At 37.1% G+C, this 17,433-nt stretch overlaps 1 protein-coding gene and 1 pseudogene across 1 annotated transcript in view; one reads left to right on the top strand and one right to left on the bottom strand.

Annotated features, from left to right (window-relative positions):
* The window catches only part of RASA2 (RAS p21 protein activator 2), a 133,057-nt gene that overhangs the window by 10,121 nt on the left and 105,503 nt on the right, over window positions 1–17,433 (bottom strand). Inside the window, exon 21 of the mRNA XM_012002664.1 lies at window positions 16,155–16,166. Coding sequence (XP_011858054.1) covers window positions 16,155–16,166 — 12 coding nt within the window. The remainder of the gene's footprint in view (window positions 1–16,154; window positions 16,167–17,433) is intronic.
* LOC105555635 lies at window positions 2,681–6,022 on the top strand (annotated as a pseudogene).

Below are 17,433 nucleotides of genomic sequence, written 5' to 3'. Positions count from 1 at the left end.
GTAAATGGATTGCAAAACACAAAGAGTAAAACACAAAAAAAAAAAAAAAAAAAAAAATCACCAAACAGTTAAGGAAAATCATCACTCTGAAGAAGAGACATACATGCAACAAAGGAGGATAACATCTGAGGAAATCAGGAGTTTAAGAAACTGAGGGGAAGAGACCCATGTCTTTGGGTACTAATCTACAGGGGGCATTACAGTCACAGAATTTTAAAATTTTGCAAGGAGTTTCTTTTTTTTGAGACGGAGTCTCACTCTGTTGCCCAGGCTGGAGTGCAGTGGTGCAATCTTGGCTCACTGCAAGCTCCGCCTACTGGGTTCGCACCATTCTCCTGCCTCAGCCTCCCGAGTAGCTGGGACTACAGGCGCCTGCCACCGTGTCCGGCTAATTTTTTGTATTTTTTAGTAGAGACGGGGTTTCACTGTGGTCTTGATCTCTTGACCTCGTGATCCGCCTGCCTCAGCCTCCCAAAGTGCTGGGATTACAGGCGTGAGTCACTGTGCCCGGCCAGGAGTTTCTATCTTTAGATTTGTTAAATATACAAAGAATGCACATACCCTGAAAACTGCTACATTTATTCATTTCTGGACAAATTATAATACAGCATATGTAGAGAAAGGGCATTGCTCTCAGGCACATATACTGTCATGATATCATAAGGGTTAATTTCATAGTTAACAGTGTTAACTGGGGTGAACAGCAATGTGAGTTAGTGAGAACGAAAGATTTTACTGAGGACTTTCCAAAAATACAGTACAAGAAGACAAAGAAGCAAAAATAGAAGAGTTAAGTACCATCGTGGATGGATTTAGAAGTTTTAATATCTGACAAATAAGAGTATTCAGGAGAAAATTACATATAAAAATGTCCCCAAGGTAAAGTCAGAGATCTTCAAATAGAAAGTTATCCACCAAGTACTAAGCAGGATGGAAGAAAAAAGACAATTACCTAAATACTAGGCAGAAAAACATTAGAACTTGAAGGCTACAGAGAATCCTAAGAGTTTTTAGATAGAAGAATCAAAAGACTGAGAATCAGAGTGACATCAAAATCCTCATCAGCAGCAATGGAAGCTAGTAAACAATGGAGTATTTTGTCATTCAAGAGTAAGGGTAAAAGACATTTTTGTATATGTAAGGACTCAGAAAACTTATCAGCCATAAAGGACTATCTGAAAGAATTCCTTAAGTACTCCACAAAATAATAATGAATCATGAATCCAGGAAAAAGACAGATGTGTTATACAAAAAACAGTGTTGGGCCAAAGAAATCAGGAAAATTGATAGGCAAGAATGCAAAATCATTAAAACATAATGTAAAAAGGTAAAAGAAACAAGAGAAACAAGTATTAAAATTCCAGATGACTTCTTTAGAGAGATGCTAGGAAAAGAATAATTGAAAGCATGATAATGTTCTTTCCCAGCTTGGAGACTTGCATCAACTGTAGACATTAATATAAACATTTAAGTTTAAATTTGTTAACAATTTAAAAAGTAAAAATAGGATAGTCAAGTTTCCTCACTAGATAGAGACAGACAGAGTGCAAACACGCATACATGCTCAACTATTCCAATAAAAAGGAAGGGAAAAATAAACCCAAGAAACAGAAAAGCCTAGTAAATAGAAAACACAAAACAAAGTAGTAATCATGGTAATCACAATAAATGTGAGTGCATTAAATTTCCTACTAAATGGCTGAAATCAGGTTTTAAAGTTGTCATTACCTCCTAATTAAACAGAAATACCCTATTAACTCACTGATTCCACTCCTACGTATATATGAGAGCTGAAGACACACCCACACAAAAACTTGTAAATATATGTTCACAACTGCATTGTTCATAATAGTCAAAAACCAAAAACAACCTAAATGTCCATCAACTGGTGAATGAATAAACAAAATGTGGTATTATCTGTAAAACAGAATATGATTCAGCCACGAAAATAAAGTACTGATTCATGCTACAACATGAATGAACCTCCAAAACATTACACTGCATGAAATATGTTAGTCACAAAAGGCTACATACTATACGATTCCATGTATATGAAATGTCTAGAATGGGCACACCTATAGAGACAGAAAGTATAACAGTGGTTGTCAGAGGCTGGGAGAAGGAAGGAATGGGGAGTGACTGTTAATGGGTATAGGGTTTCTTTTTGGGTAGTGAAAATGCTTTGGAATTAGTGGCAATTGCACAACACTATGAATATCCTGAAAACCAATCAACTGTATACCTTAAAAGGGTGAATTTTATGGTATGTGAATTATATCTAAATTTTATTTTTTATTTTTATTTTTTGAGACAGAGTTTTGCTCTTGTCACCCAGGCTGGAGTGCAATGGCACGATCTCAGCTCACTGCAATCTCCACCTCCTGGGATCAAATGATTCTCCTGCCTCAGCCTCCTGAGTAGCTGGGATTACAGGCACCTGCCACCACGCTTGGCTAATTTTTGTATTTTCAGTAGAGATGGGGTTTCACCATGTTCGCCAGGCTGGTCTCGAATTCCTGACCTCAGGTGATCCACCCTTCTTGGCCTCCTAAAGTACTGGGATTACGGGCCTGAACCACTGTGCCCGGCCTAAATTTTAAAAAATACCATTACCACCACAATAAAAATGAATATCCAACTACATATTGGCCCCAAGGGACACAGCTAAAATAATGTTATTATGACGGTATTTTTAATAGTGTTAAGAAAGATGGGTGTATAAAACTGGGCAAATTATTAAAAACAACTTCAGGGCACTGGAAAACAACCAATGGTGATAAGTTTACTCATGAAAAACTGCATAGGGTAAGAACTGGTCTTCCTATCTGGAGGTGTTTCCATTATCCCCAAGTTAGGCAGTGAAAATGTAAGGTTTTACTGGCTGGAGGTTACAGATTCCGTTTAAGGATGAAATCTGGAAGCAAGAGGGCTACGAAAGCCTGATAATAAACTTGCCAGATCCCTGTCTGACTGTTAAAGTAGGCATGTATGTGGAATATCTCAGAGTCTGGCAAAAACTGAAAGCCTAGGGAGACGTCAATTTGCTGTGACTCTCAATGTATTCTCTAATTCACACACAGCTCAGGTGACAGAGAGTGGGAAGTCTTTGAGGTATTTCAGCTACCTGCTCAATTCATTTGTTGACCACTAAATAATTAAGTTCAGGTGAGGCCCCCAGGGAGCTAGCTAGGGTTAGAGGGAAACATCTGAATAGAGATGTTCAGGTGTAAGTAAGAGAGAGACTTTGCAGTTTTAGTCTAGGCAGGCATTCAGAACAACGAAATGCAGACACACTACAATGTACTATACAACAGGGGTCCCCAAACTCTGGACCATAGACTGGTACTGGTCAGTGGCCTGTTAGGAAATGGGCCACCCAGCAGGAGGAGCAGTGGGTGGGCAAGCAAGCATTACCACCTGAGTTTCGCCTCCTGTCAGAAAAGGGTGGTATGAGATCACAAGAGTGCAAACCCTATTGTGAAGTGAGCATGCAACAGATCTAGGTTGTGCACTCCTTATAAGAATCTCATGCCTGATGATCTGAGGTAAAACAGTTTAATCCCAAAACCATGACCCCCCACCAGTCTGTGGAAAAATTGTCTTCCATGAAACCAGTCCCCGGTGACAAAAAGGTTGGGGACTGTTGATCTTAAAAATGTCTAGTTTTTAATAAGAAAATAAGACATATAAAAAAAACAGGAAAATGTGACACATAACTTGGGAAAGAAAGCAGCCAACTGAAACTGATTCTGAATGGGTCCAGATACTGAATTTAGCAGCCTAAGACTTCAAAGTAGTTACTCTAAATATGCTGAAATAATTCAATAAAAATAAACTAATAACAGCTGAACATATATAGGCTCTCAACAGAAAAATCTAAAGTACAAAGAGAACTAAATGGAAATTCTGGAGCTGAAAAGTACAATAGAAGAAATGAAAAATTCACATGAGCTAAATCAGTGAACTGAAGTAAAAATGATCTAATTTGGAGACCGAAGAGAATAAAAGAAAAATGAACTGAGTCTCAGTGAGATCAATTTATCAGCATAAATTGGAGGAGTCCTAGAAGAAAAAGGGGGGAAAATTTGAAGAAGTAAGTCAAAAAAGTCCTACATTCGGTGAAAAACATTATCTCATGGTTCAAAAAATTCAACAAACCCCAACAAGCTCTTGAAAAATTTCAACCACCAAGTAATAAATCTTATGGTCATCATACTAAAAAAAGAAAAGAAAAAGGAATGACAATGAAGAATGGAGAAAATACACCTTTCTTTTCAATGAAGTCCAATTTATTTAAGAAAAATGTTCAGTGCTTTTAATGTTCTCTTCAAGAAATCCTAGCATATCATGGTTTTGAAGATATTTTTCCACATTTTTGTTGAGGTCTATGATTCCATCGTCTTTTTTTTTTTTTTTTTTTGAGACAATGGAGACAGTCTCTGTTGCCCAGGCTGGAGTGCAATGGTATGATCTTGGCTCACAGCAACTTCTGCCTCTCAAGTTCAAGAGTTCAAGTGATTCTTGGACCTTAGCCTCCTAAGTAGCTGGGATTACAGCCATGGGCCACCACGCACAGCTAATTTTTGTATTTTTAATACAGATGAGGTTTCACCACATTGCCAAGACTGGTCTTGAACTCTTGAGCTCAGGTAATCTGTCTGCCTCGGCCTCTCAAAGTGCTAGGGTTACAGGTGTGAGCCACTGTGCCCAGCCCCATCATCTTGAATTAAATTTTGTGTTGTGTGAGGTGGGGTAAAGTTCATTTCCCCTCCATGTTTATCAGGGTCGTTCCTCCACCATATGTTAAAAAGCCTTTTCTTTCCCTACTGAATTGCCTTGACAGCTTTGTTAAAACGGAATTGGCCATATATATATATGTATATGTTTCTTTCTGCTCTGTTCATTGATCTGTTTCTCTTATCCTAAACCTACAATCTTGATTACTGCAGCTTTTACAGTAAGTCTTTAGCTCTCAACTTTGCTTTACCTTTTCAACATTGCTTTGGTTATGGTTAAGACTTTTGTTTTTCCATCCACGTAAATTCTAGAATCAACTTGTCCATTTTTATTTTTAAAACTGGCTGGGATCTGGAGTGAGATTGTGTTAAAATCGAGATGAATTCAGGGAGATGTGGCTTCTTAAAAAATACTCAATCTAAAAAGCAGATCAAAGTGGTGGGACTCTAGTTGTTGCCACAGAGATGTGAAGCTCTGAAGGACCCCTCCTGCTCCAGGTTGGCGCTTGTCCTTGCTCTCCTTGCCCTCCGCCCTGCATCCGCCAAGAGGAGGGAGCTGATCAGAAGGCCAAGCTGGCCAAGTAGGCCGAGCGCTACGATGACATGGCCATCTGCATGAAGGCCGTGACTGAGTAGGTCGCCAAGTTGTCCAACGAGGATTGCAACCTGCTCTCCGTGGCCTACAAGAATGTAGTTGGGGGCTGCAGGTCCACCTGGAGGGTCATCTCGAGCATTGAGCAGAAGACTGACACCTCCGACAAGAAGTTGCAGCTGATTAAGGACTACTGGGAGAAAGTAGAGTCCGAGCCGAGATCCATCTGCACCACCATCCTGGAATTGTTGGATAAATATTTAATAGCCAATGCAACTAATCCAGAGAGTAAGGTTTTCTATCTGAAGACGAAGGGTGATTACTTCCAGTACTTTGCTGAAGTTGCATGTGGTTGCATGTGGTGATGATCGAAAACAAATGATAGCTAATTCCCAAGGAGCTTACCGAGAGGCATTTGATAAAAGCAAGAAAGAGATGTAACCCATACACCCAATCCACCTGGGGCTTGCTCTTAACTTTTCTGTATTTTACTATGAGATTCTTAATAACCCAGAGCTTGCCTACATGCTGGCTAAAACGGCTTTTGATGAGGCCATTGCTGAAGTTGATACACTGAATGAAGACTCATAAAGACACCACCCTCATCATGCAATTGCTTAGAGACAACCTAACACTTTGGACATCAGATAGTGCAGGAGAAGAATGTGAGGCGGTAGAAAGGGCTGAAAACTAAATCCATACAAGGTGTCATCCTTCTTTCCTTCAAGAAACCTTTTTACACATCTCCATTCCTTATTTCACTTGGATTTCCTATAGCAAAGAAACCGATTTATGTGTTTGGAATCAACCGTTTATAGTCTTTTCACACTGCAGCTTTGGGAAAACTTCATGCCTTGATTTGTGTTTGTCTTGGCCTTCCTGGTGTGCAGTTACTGCTGCAGAAAAGCATTAATAGCTTCATTTCATATAAACGTAAGTAACTTCTAAACACTTACATAGAGGACTAAAAATGTATCTGGTATTTAAGTAATCTGAACCAGTTCTGCAAGTGACTGTGTTTTGTAATACTGAGAAGATATGAAAATGTAGTTAATTACAATTTAAAGTGTTCCACATAACTTCTTAATTTCTACATTCCCTCCCTTACTCTTCGAGGGTTTCCTTTCAATAAGCATCATTTCCATGCTCTTAATATATTCCTTTTTAGTAGGAATCCAGAAGTATTAGACTGAACGGAAACATACCTGCCATCTCTGGCTATGGTTCACAAATTGAAATGCCTCCTTTATCACATAAGGAGGTCATGTGTATCTGTGGCAACAGCAAGTTTCCTTATTCACTCTTTATTTGCTCCTGTTTAAGTTGACAACCTCCCTTCCCAATAAAAATTTACTGACTTTGTAGTTCTGGTATTCACTTTACTATGTAACAGAAGTAGCATATTGCTGCCAGAATACAGCATTGCTTTTGGCAAATTAAAGTGCATGTCATTTCTTAACACACTAGAAAGGGGAAATAAATTAAAGTACACAAGTCTAAAACTTTAGTATGTTTCCATGAAGATTTGTGCACGTGAGAGGGTGTCCCATTTGTCTAGTGATTGTTAGAGTTGGAACACTACTGTGTGTTGCTAATCATTGACTGTAGTCCCAAAAAAGCCTTGTGAAAATCTTATGCCCTATGTAATAGCAGAGTAACATAAATTACATTTTATAAACCAAAAAAAAATCCAAAAACCAAAAAAACTCCATCTTCAATCCACAAACATGACATGTCTCTTTTTATTTAGACCTTCTTTACCTTATCTCTGGAATGTTTTGTAGTTTCAGTGTAGAGGTGTTGTACTTCTTTGGTTAAATTTATTTTATTTTAATTAATTTATTTATTGAGACAGAGTCTCGCTCTGTTGCCGAGGCTGGAGTGCAGTGGCGCGATCTCGGCTTACTGCAACCTCCGCCACCTGGGTTCAAGTGATTCTCCTGTCTCAGCCTCCTAAGTAACTGGGATTACAGGCATACACCACCACGCCCAGCTAATTTTTTGGCATTTTTTAGTAAAGACGAGGTTTCAGCATGTTGGCCAGGCTGGTCTTGAACTCCTGACCTAAAGTGATCTGCCTACCTTGGCCTCCCAAAGTGCTGGGATTATAGGCATGAACTACCGCGCCCAGCCTTCTTTGGTTAAATTTATTCCTAAGTATTTTAGTGTTCGTTTTCTTGGGGACTACTGTAAAGGGTATGATTTTTTAAATTTTGTTTTCTAACAGTTTGCAACTTGCAGAAATATAATTGATTTGTACATATTTATCTTTTATCCAAGACCTAGATAAATTAAATTCAGTTAGGAGTTTAAGTAGCTGTTTTGAGGATTCTTCAGGAGTTTCAATATAACACTATATGCCTTTTATTTCTTGTCTTACTGCATCGGCTAAAATCTTCGGTACAGTATTGAACAGAATTTATTAAAGGGGATAATCCTCAATTTCTTAACTGCAGATTTCTTACACATACTTTTGATCAGATTAAGGAGATTATCTTTTAGACTTCATTCACTGAGTTTTTATTTTCTTTAATCACAAACAGGTGTTGAATTTTGTCAAATACATTTAGTCTGTTAATATGATAAATTATGTTGATTAGTTCTCAGATATTAAGCCAACTTTACATACTTGGGACAAACCCCACTTCATTATGGAGTGTCCTTTTCACATATTGCTGGATTTAATTCATTATATATATTTTTTCTTGTAAAATCTTTAGTTTTAGTACCAGAGTTATGCAGGCTTCAAAAGATGACTTTGCAAGTATTCTTTCCCTGTTTTCTAAAAGACTTTGTGGGTAAGGTTGACGTTATTTCTTCCTTAAGTGTTTGGCCGACTTTACCAGTAAAGCTATTTCAGCCTGGCATTCCTTTTTAGGACAAATTTCATCAGATGGAGAGATACAGGGTTTTAAAGATATTCTTTTTTCTTGCATCTGTTTTAGTAAATTGTTTTCCAAGAAATTTGTCCATTTATCTGAATTGTCAAATTTATTGATATAAAGTTGTTCATATTAGTTTCTGGTTAGTCTTTTAATGTCATTAGAATTTGTAGTAGTCTCTCTCATTCCTAACTATGGTAATTTTGTGTTTGATTTTTTTTTTTCTTTTATCAGTCTTTCTAGGCATTTTTCAATTTTATTAAAGTTCTTGGCTTTGTTATGCTTCACTATTAGTTTGTTTCCTATTTCACTGATTGTACTCTCATCTTTATTTTTGCCATTCTTCAATTAACTTTAGGTTTATCGTCTCATTTTCTAGTTTAAGTTGAAAATATATAATTGATTTTATCCTTTTTTAAAAAATAAAAGCTTTATTAAGGTGAGCCTATTTGACATGTCAATTCATCCAGTTTAAGTGTACAAATGAAGGTCTATTTGTTACTCTACTGAGTGGTGTAACCATGACCATAAATCCATTTTAGAACAGCTTCATTCCACCAATAAAATCCCTCATGCCTGTTTATACTCCAATCTGCTACTTGGGACTGGTTCCCAACCTGTCCCAAGCAGCCACTAACCTACTTTCTATTCCTATACCTTTGTCTTTTCTGGATACTTCGTATAAATGGAATCATATAGTATGTAATTTATTGGGTCTGAGTTCTTTCACTTAGTATAATTTTTTGAAGTTCATCCATCATGCAGCATGTGTCAGTAGTTCAATCTTTTTTACTGCTAGTAGTATTCTTTAATATTATTATTATTTTTTTGTAGAGACAGGGTTTCACCATGTTGCCCAGACTGGTCTTGAACCCCTGAGCTCAAGTCATCCTCCTACCTTGGCCTCCCAAAGTGCTGGGATTTCAGATGTAAGCCACCACACCCAGCCTGTATTGCTAATAGTGTTCTATTGTATATATATCATATTTTGTTTACCCATTCACCAGCTGACAGACATTTAGGTTGCTTCTAGTTTTCGGCTATTGTGAATAATGCTGCTCTGAACATTCACTCCAATTCTTTGTGTGGGCGTATGTTTTCATTTCTTTTGGGGTAGGTAACCAACAGTGGAATTGCTAGGTTACATGCATAGTAGTTTTACGTTTAACTTTCTGAGAACTTGCCCAATTGCTTGTCAAAGCCCCTATTTTACCTCCCATTGGAAATGTATGAGGGTTTCTGTTTCTCCACATTCTCAACAACATTTAGTATTGTCTGTCTTATTTATTACAGACACTCACTCTAGTTGGTGTGAAATGGTATCTCATTGTGGTTTTAATTTGCATTTTCCAATGATGTTGAGCATCTTTTCATATGATTATCCATTTGTATAATCTCTTTGATAAAATATTTGTTCATATATATCGTCCTCTTTTTAAATTGGGTTTTTGAAAATTCTGGATACAAGTATATCAGATAAGGGTTTTGAACATACTTTCTTCCAGTCTGTTGCTTAGTTTTTCATTTTCTTAATGATCCTCTTTTGAAATGTTTTTGAATTTTGATGAGATCCAATTTATTATTTTCTTTTATAGACCATACATTTAGTTATATATGCAAGAAATCTTTGCCTAACCTATAAAGACTCAAAAGATTTTCCTTAGTTGCTAATACAAATATTTATAACAATCATTTTCCCTTTATGTACTGTTTTAGCTGTATCCCACAAACTTCGATATATTTGTTGCATTCTATCATTTAAGTTAAAAATATTTTTGAGTTTCCTTGTGAATTCTTCAATCTATAGATTGCTTAGAAGTATTTTATTTAATTTCCAAATATTTGGGGCTCTTCTAGATATCATATTGTCATTAATTCTGTTGTGATCAGAGAACATACTTTGTAAAAAGTCAATCTTTTGATATTTACTGAGACTCCAGGCCCAGCATGTGGTGGCCTATTTTACTGAATGGTCCAATGCACATTTCAAAAGAATATGTATTCTGCACCTGTTTGGCTTAGTGTCCCATAAATGTGTAAATTAGATCAAGGTGACTGATAGTATTATTCCAAACTTCTGTAAGAAAACTGGTTCTTGTGCCAGCTGCTCTAACAATTGCTGAGAGAAGACTATTAAAATATCTGAGTACAGGCCAGGTGTGGTGGCTCATACCTGTAATTCTAGGCCAAGGCAGGAGGATCACTTGGGTCCAGGAGTTTGAGACCAGCCTGGGCAACAAAGTGAGACCTTGCAGCTACGAAAAATCAAGAAAATTAGCCAGATGTGGTGGCGTCCACCTGTGGTCCCAGGTACACAGGAGGCAGAGGCAGGAGGATCTCTTGAGCTCAAGAGGTCGAGGCTGCAGTGAGTTATGTCTGTGCACTCCAGCTTGGGAGACACAGCAAGACCCTGTCTCAAAAAGAAAAGAAAAGAAAAGAAAAAAAAAATTCAACTAGAATTGTAGATGTCCTATTTCAATTCTGTTTTTTTTCTCCAACTACAATGAAGTTGTAATTAGGTATGTACACGTTTAGGATTATGTGCTCCTTCTTTCATTATAAAATGTGCCCAAACGTATTTGGTAAAAGTCATTTTGACATCTACTTGGTCTGGGATTACTGCTTCCTGTTTACTCGTCTTTCTCCACCGAATTACTTTCAACCTATCTGTGCTTTTATAATATATTTAATGTGGATATGTTGTAGGAGTATATTATTGGATCTTGCTTTTTAAAATATATAGTCTGACAGTCTGTGATTTTCAATGTAATGTAGTTCATTTACTTTTACTGTAATTATTGATATGGCTGGGTTTAAGCTATCACTTTGCTATTCGTTTTCTGTCTCACCTCATTTGATTGCTCCTCTGTTCTTCCTTTCCTCACATTTTAATTTATTTATTGTTTGGGAGGAGGAGAGGGGATGGATTAGTTATATCGTTTTTTCCTAAATTTTTGTTCTAGATATTATAATATACAGCCTTAACTCATCACAATCTACTTAAAATTATTCTTGCATCACTTCACATAAAATATAAGACCCTTGGAATAATTTACTCCACCCCCTTCCTTTGTGCTGTTACTGTCATATATTTCATATCCAGATATGTTATAAACCCTATAATTAAATGTTACACATTTTGCATCAAACAGTTGCTTTTTAAAGAAATGGAGAAAAAAAAAAACAACAAAACAGGCATTCCTACATTTACCCATATATTTACCATTTCCAGTGCTCTTTATTCCTTCTTGTAGATCTAAGTTTCCATCTGGTATTATTTCCTTTCAGTCTGAAGAATTTCCTTTAGCATTTCCTATAGTGTAGGCTTGCCCACGATAGAGTCTCTCTCAGCTTTCATTTATTTAAAATATATTTTCATTTTTGAAGAAAATTTTCTCTAGAATGTTAGGTTGACACTTCTGTTCTTCAGCATTTTAAAGAGATTATTCCACTGTCCTCTGGTTTTAGTTCCTTTTTATGAGGAGTTAGTTGGCTGTCAACTGTACTGTTGTTCCCCCGTATGTATCTTGTTTTTGTTTCTCTGCTTATGAGATTTTCTCTTTATCTCTGGTTTGACTATTGTATGTCTAAGTGCAGTTTCCTTTGTGTTTATCATGCTTTCAGTTCACTGAGCATCTCAGATCTACAAGATACTGTTTCATCAAATATGGGAAATTTTAGGTCATTATTTCTTCAAAAACAATTTTTTTTTTTTTTTGGTCCAATTCTTTCTCTACTCTCCTTCTGGGACACCAACCATGCATATGTTAGACTACCTGATATTGTAGTAAAGGGTCACTGAGGTTTTGTTCATTTTCCCCCAGTCTTTTCTGTGTTCTAGATTGGTTCATTTCTTTCATTTCTACTGATCTATCTTCAAGTTCAGTGAACCAATCTGCTGTTTAGCCCATCAGATTTTTCATGTCAGGTATTGTGCTTTTCAATTCTAGGATTTTCATTTGATTCCTTTTTTTTTTTTTCTTTTTTGGCTGAGATTCCCCATTTCTTTACTCACGATGACTACTTTTCCACCAAGTCCTTGAAATATTTGTAACAGAGGCTTTAAAGTTCACATCTGCTAATTCCAACATGTAAATCATCTAGGGGTCTACTTCTACTGATCACCTTTTCTCCAGATTATGCATTACAGTTCTGTGTTTCTTCTTGAGTTGTTAATGTTCCATTACATACTGGCCATCATGAATAAAACACTGTAGAAACTATGGATTCAGTTACCTTCCCTTGAAGTTACATCATTGGTGGTTATTGTGAGGGTTGGTTTTATACTTTGTTTATACTATACTTTGTTTATTCTTAATCCTAGAACATAGTCTTTACAACTGAGCCACCACTCTTGAGATTTTGATGAAAATACTGAAGCGTTTGCTAAGCTCTCTAAGTAAAATTCCAAATTCTGTCTCCTTTGAGGGGGACAGAAACTGAAGTCTCTGCTCATCTTTTTAGTTTTCAGTTATTGTTTTTCACTAGCCCCTGTGGGGACAGGTCCCTCTTGCATGAGCAGTTTAAGAGTCAACTAAAGATTTCAGAGGAGTTCACATGCAGACTGAAGAACTCCTCTTTATGCCTCAATTTCCAGCCTCTCTGATAGCCCTAAACTCTATCCTTTGGTATCTCAAGCCAATAAAGCTTTGTTTTCTGCTTGCATTTTAGCACTACCTCATACTGACTAGACTGGCAGTGCTTTCAAGGGGAAAAGCTGTATAAAAATAAATCTTAGGCCAGGCGCAGTGGCTCATGCCTGTAATCCCAGCACTTTGGGAGGCCAAGGTGGGTTAATTCCCTGAGGTTGGGAGTTCGAGACCAGCCTGACCCACATGGAGAAACCCCGTCTCTACTAAAAATACAAAATTAGCCGGGCATGGTGGCACATGCCTGTAATCTCAGCTACTGGGGAGGCTGAGACAGGAGAATCGCTTAAACCCAGGAGGCAGAGGTTGCAGTGAGCTGAGATTGCGCCACTGCACTCCAGCCTGGGCAACAAGAATGAAACTCTATCTCAATCAATCAATAAATCTTAGCCAGCATTGTTCCTTTCTTTCAAGGATCAAATTCTTCAAAGAATTGTTATATATATTCTGCTCAAGGTTTATAATTGTTATCTATGAGACTTAGTTTAATACAAGCTTCTCTACCATTACCAGGACTCTTGGTTTTTTTTTCTACCATTACCAGGACTCTTTTTTTTTTTTTTTAAGTTCAGTTTTACACTGACTCCATCATTTTCTGTTCTCCTTCTTTGCTTCTTCTTTTTCTTTTTCCTCAAAAAGAGTTCTGTATCTATTTTTAAAAGTCAACTTCATGCCCAAATCCTTGGAATTATCCTTAACGTGCCTTTTTCTCTCACTCCCAGTATCTAATCCTCTGGGTACTATCTTTAAAATAGATCCAGAATGTGATTCATTTTTATCACTTCTACTGCTACCAACAGATCCAAGCCATTCTCTTCTCTCCTCTAGAATATTTTAATAGTCTCTTAATTGGTTTCCCTGCACCCTTCATTCATTCTCCATGTAACACTCCACAGACATAAGTTATCCTATTAAGACATAAGTTAAACAATGTCATTCTTCTGCTTAAACCTCTCCAATGTCTTTCCATTTTACTCAAAGTAAAAGCCCACAAGGTCCTATAAAATCTAGCACTTCTATGACCTTTTTGATCTTAATTCCTATGACCTACCCTCTTCTTCATTTTTTTCCAGCCACAAGAGCTTTCTCTTATCTCTTCAACACTCCAGGCATGATTCTATTTCAAGGCATTTGTTCTGGGTGCTGTTAGCTATTTCTGTGACACTTTTATTGCAAATATCCACATGGTTCACTCGCCGACCATCTTTAGGTTTAGGTCTTTGCTCAAATGTCACTTTCTCAGTGAAGCCTTCCCTGGTTAGACCTTTTAATATTTTAACTTACCTCACTGAACCCATCATTTTCTGTTCCTTGTCCTTGCTTCTTTTTTGTTCATCTCATTTATAATAATCCAACATAAATATAATTTTCTCTTTTTACTGTTTATTGTCTCTTAGTAAAGATCTATAAGGGCAGGGATTTTGATATGTTTTGTTTACTACTTTTCTCTCCAGAGCCTAGAACAGTGCCTGGTACATAGTAGGCACTCAATAAAACACCTGTTGAATAAATGCATGATTGAATCAATTATGTATTTTGTTCTTTAGCTATCAGAAAAAAAAAAAGCTGCAGAGCCCCGTATGTGAAAATACAGGCAGATGAAAACCATGTTAACCTCAGTGTTTTAAGCATTTATGTTTAAAATATCATGGACATTTCTTTTACAATGTCCATTGGTTATATGAGCTAGGGTAGGGCTGGCTATATAAGCTAGGGCATTTAATGTCACATGAAAGTTGTGTGTATGTACATGTGTATAACAGGTCTCCCCAAAGAAGACAGTATCTAATTAAATTTTACAGAACAGAATTTCAAAGATGAATTAGTACGCCTGGCAGAAATTTTAGAAAGACAAGTGGTTCTTAATGTAATTCAGATGACAGCATATATGGAAGACATGGTGTCCTTTGAAGAATACTTACTATATACCTTTATGCCACTAGTAATAATATGGGTCCTTACCACTGAGGATCTTAAGAGATGGAAAAAAGTCATTACTTTTTACATACACAGTATGCCATGTGGCTAAAGATAGACAGTAAGGGAATAGCAACACTGAGGTAGATGAGGCTTACAATGGCTTCCATAAAGAGCTGACACTTGATCTAAGACTTAAAGGACAACAGATTACACAGGTAAAGAAGAAAATAAAGGAATTTTTAGGTAGATATTTTTAGGTACATATGCAAAAGCATGAATGCAAAAGAACATGTAAAAGATGTAAAGAAGGAACTGCAAAAAGTAGTCTGGTGAAACTACATATGGATACTGCAAAAGATGAGGCTGAATGAGACATAAAGAGGCTGGAACATCAATAACTAGTTTGATCTCCACATATAACTAAGAGAACTTTTACTTGTAGAAGATGACTAAATTATAGTAAAGGAGTATAAAATCATAATCATAAGTACACAAGGCCATAAAAATCTCTCAAGGTAATCACGACTGATGGCTGAGTGTCTGATAATATTCATTTGCTACATGTTAGTTTAACTCTACTGATTAGTTGCTTACTATTGCCTGTTAGCACTTGCCTAAAGGGGCCTCAAAAATTTAACAACTTATTGAAGAAAAATCCTTAAAACAGAGAAAATTCTACTAATTCATTTTCCAGTAAAGTGTGAAAGGACCATATTATTTGACACTAATGGACAGAAATACTTAATTCACACTACTACTGTATAATAGGAACATAGAGTGAAAGACTCAATGATTTAAGTCTATGTTACAGGAAATTTGGGAGGTATTCTTTCAGACACCAAAGTCACATAGTAAGTGTAGCAAAAGACTACTTAACTAGCAGTCTAGGCTATCTAGAAAACAGCAGGGAAACTGGAAGTAAGCAAAACATTTGCTCAACAACCAAACAGAGAATATAAAGCCCAGGTATTTTATTTATAGGAGAAAGTCCTGACGTTTTCATTCAAAGCCTTTTAATCTTAGGTATAATTTAAACGAACATAGCACTTGCATCCTCACTCATAGTACATTGCTGTAAAAAACAGAGGTCGGTGATGGGATGGGAGTAAGGTGTTATATTATGGTTCACAGACATCACAAGAAATGTAAGATCGCAGCCTTACCACAAAGGATAGAGAAAAACTGTATAAAGCGAACACAGGAACACAAAAAGCACAGCAGTCCAAGGCATTTAGCTGCGGAGTAAATGCATTTAGCTGGAGTAAACAGCTGCACACACCCTTAAGCAGCCCTGAAAATATCACTAAATCAGAATCCATATAACAATTAATATTATCAACGGTAGCCCCAAGTCATCTAGAAGATGTTAACTTACGTTCAATGAACTCTTTTTTAGAAGGCAGGGAAGCATGTAATATATTTTGGAAAGATCCATCAAAATAGTTAAAACAAAAAGCATGGAAGCTTAAAACCACAGGCTTTGGTAAATAAGCTTGAAATTTCATATCTCATTCCTCCAATGTCATTCCAAAATTTTAAATTTCTTAAGGCTTAAAAACAACGTAGCTTCTAATGTGTCTATTTTATACCTCTAGTAGCCTCATCATTCTAGAGAATTTTGTTCTCTTAAAATCAGTGAACAGAACAGAGATTCTTTTTTGTTTTTGGAGACAGAGTCTCCCTCTGTCACCCAGGCTGGAGTGCGATGGCATGATCTTGGCTCACTGCAGCCACCACCTCTCAGGTTCAAGCAATTCTCCTGCCTCAGCCTCCCAAGTAGCTGGGACTACAGATGCTCGCCACCACATCTGGCTAATTTTTGTTTTTTTAGTAGAGATGGGGTTTCACCACGTTGGCCAGGATGGTCTTATCTCCGGACCTCATGATCCACCTGCTTCAGCCTCCCAAAGTGTTGGGATCACAGGCGTGAGCCACTGCACCCGGCAAGAATAGAGGTTCTTAACTTGAGAATCATAGATGAACTTTAGGTCTACGAACTTCCTGAAATTATTATGCAAAATTTCGTGTCTATGAACTCCCTGAAGTTACATGCACAATTTTTTGTCTGTTTGTAGGTACAGTTTTCTAGACAAAGGGGTCCATAGCTATCTAATTCTTAAAGAAGATTATAAACCAAAAAATACTTCAGAATATTGGTTTAGATTAGAAAATGCTTTAAATGAGGAAAAAAGAACTCATTTATTCATAGAGAATGACTAATTTACCTTAACTTTTATTTAAATGTACCATTAATGTAAACATAATTAGCACCCACTGCTATGCATAGGTGAGAACATTTATATAGTATTCAATAAGTTATAATTTCTAAAACATTCAGAATATGCTTAGCTTAAAAAATGCTATCTGGGCTGGGCACGCTGGCTCACACCTGTAATCTCAGCACTTTAGGAGGCCGAGGCAGGCAGGTCACGAGGTCAGGAGTCCAAGACCAGCCTGGCCAAAATGGTGAAACCCTGTCTCTACTAAAAATACAAAAATTCGCTGGGTGTGGTGGCGGGCACCTGTAATCCCAGCTACTCAGGAGGCTGAGGCAGGAGAATCACTTGAATCTGAGAGGCAGAGGTTGCAGTGAGCCAAGATCATGCCACTGCCCTCCAGCCTGGGTGACAGAGTGAGACTCTGTCTCCAAAAAA

Source organism: Mandrillus leucophaeus, unplaced genomic scaffold, assembly GCF_000951045.1.
Source record: "Mandrillus leucophaeus isolate KB7577 unplaced genomic scaffold, Mleu.le_1.0 Scaffold693, whole genome shotgun sequence".
Lineage (NCBI taxonomy): Eukaryota > Metazoa > Chordata > Mammalia > Primates > Cercopithecidae > Mandrillus > Mandrillus leucophaeus.
This window is presented reverse-complemented; position numbering and strand designations above follow the sequence as displayed.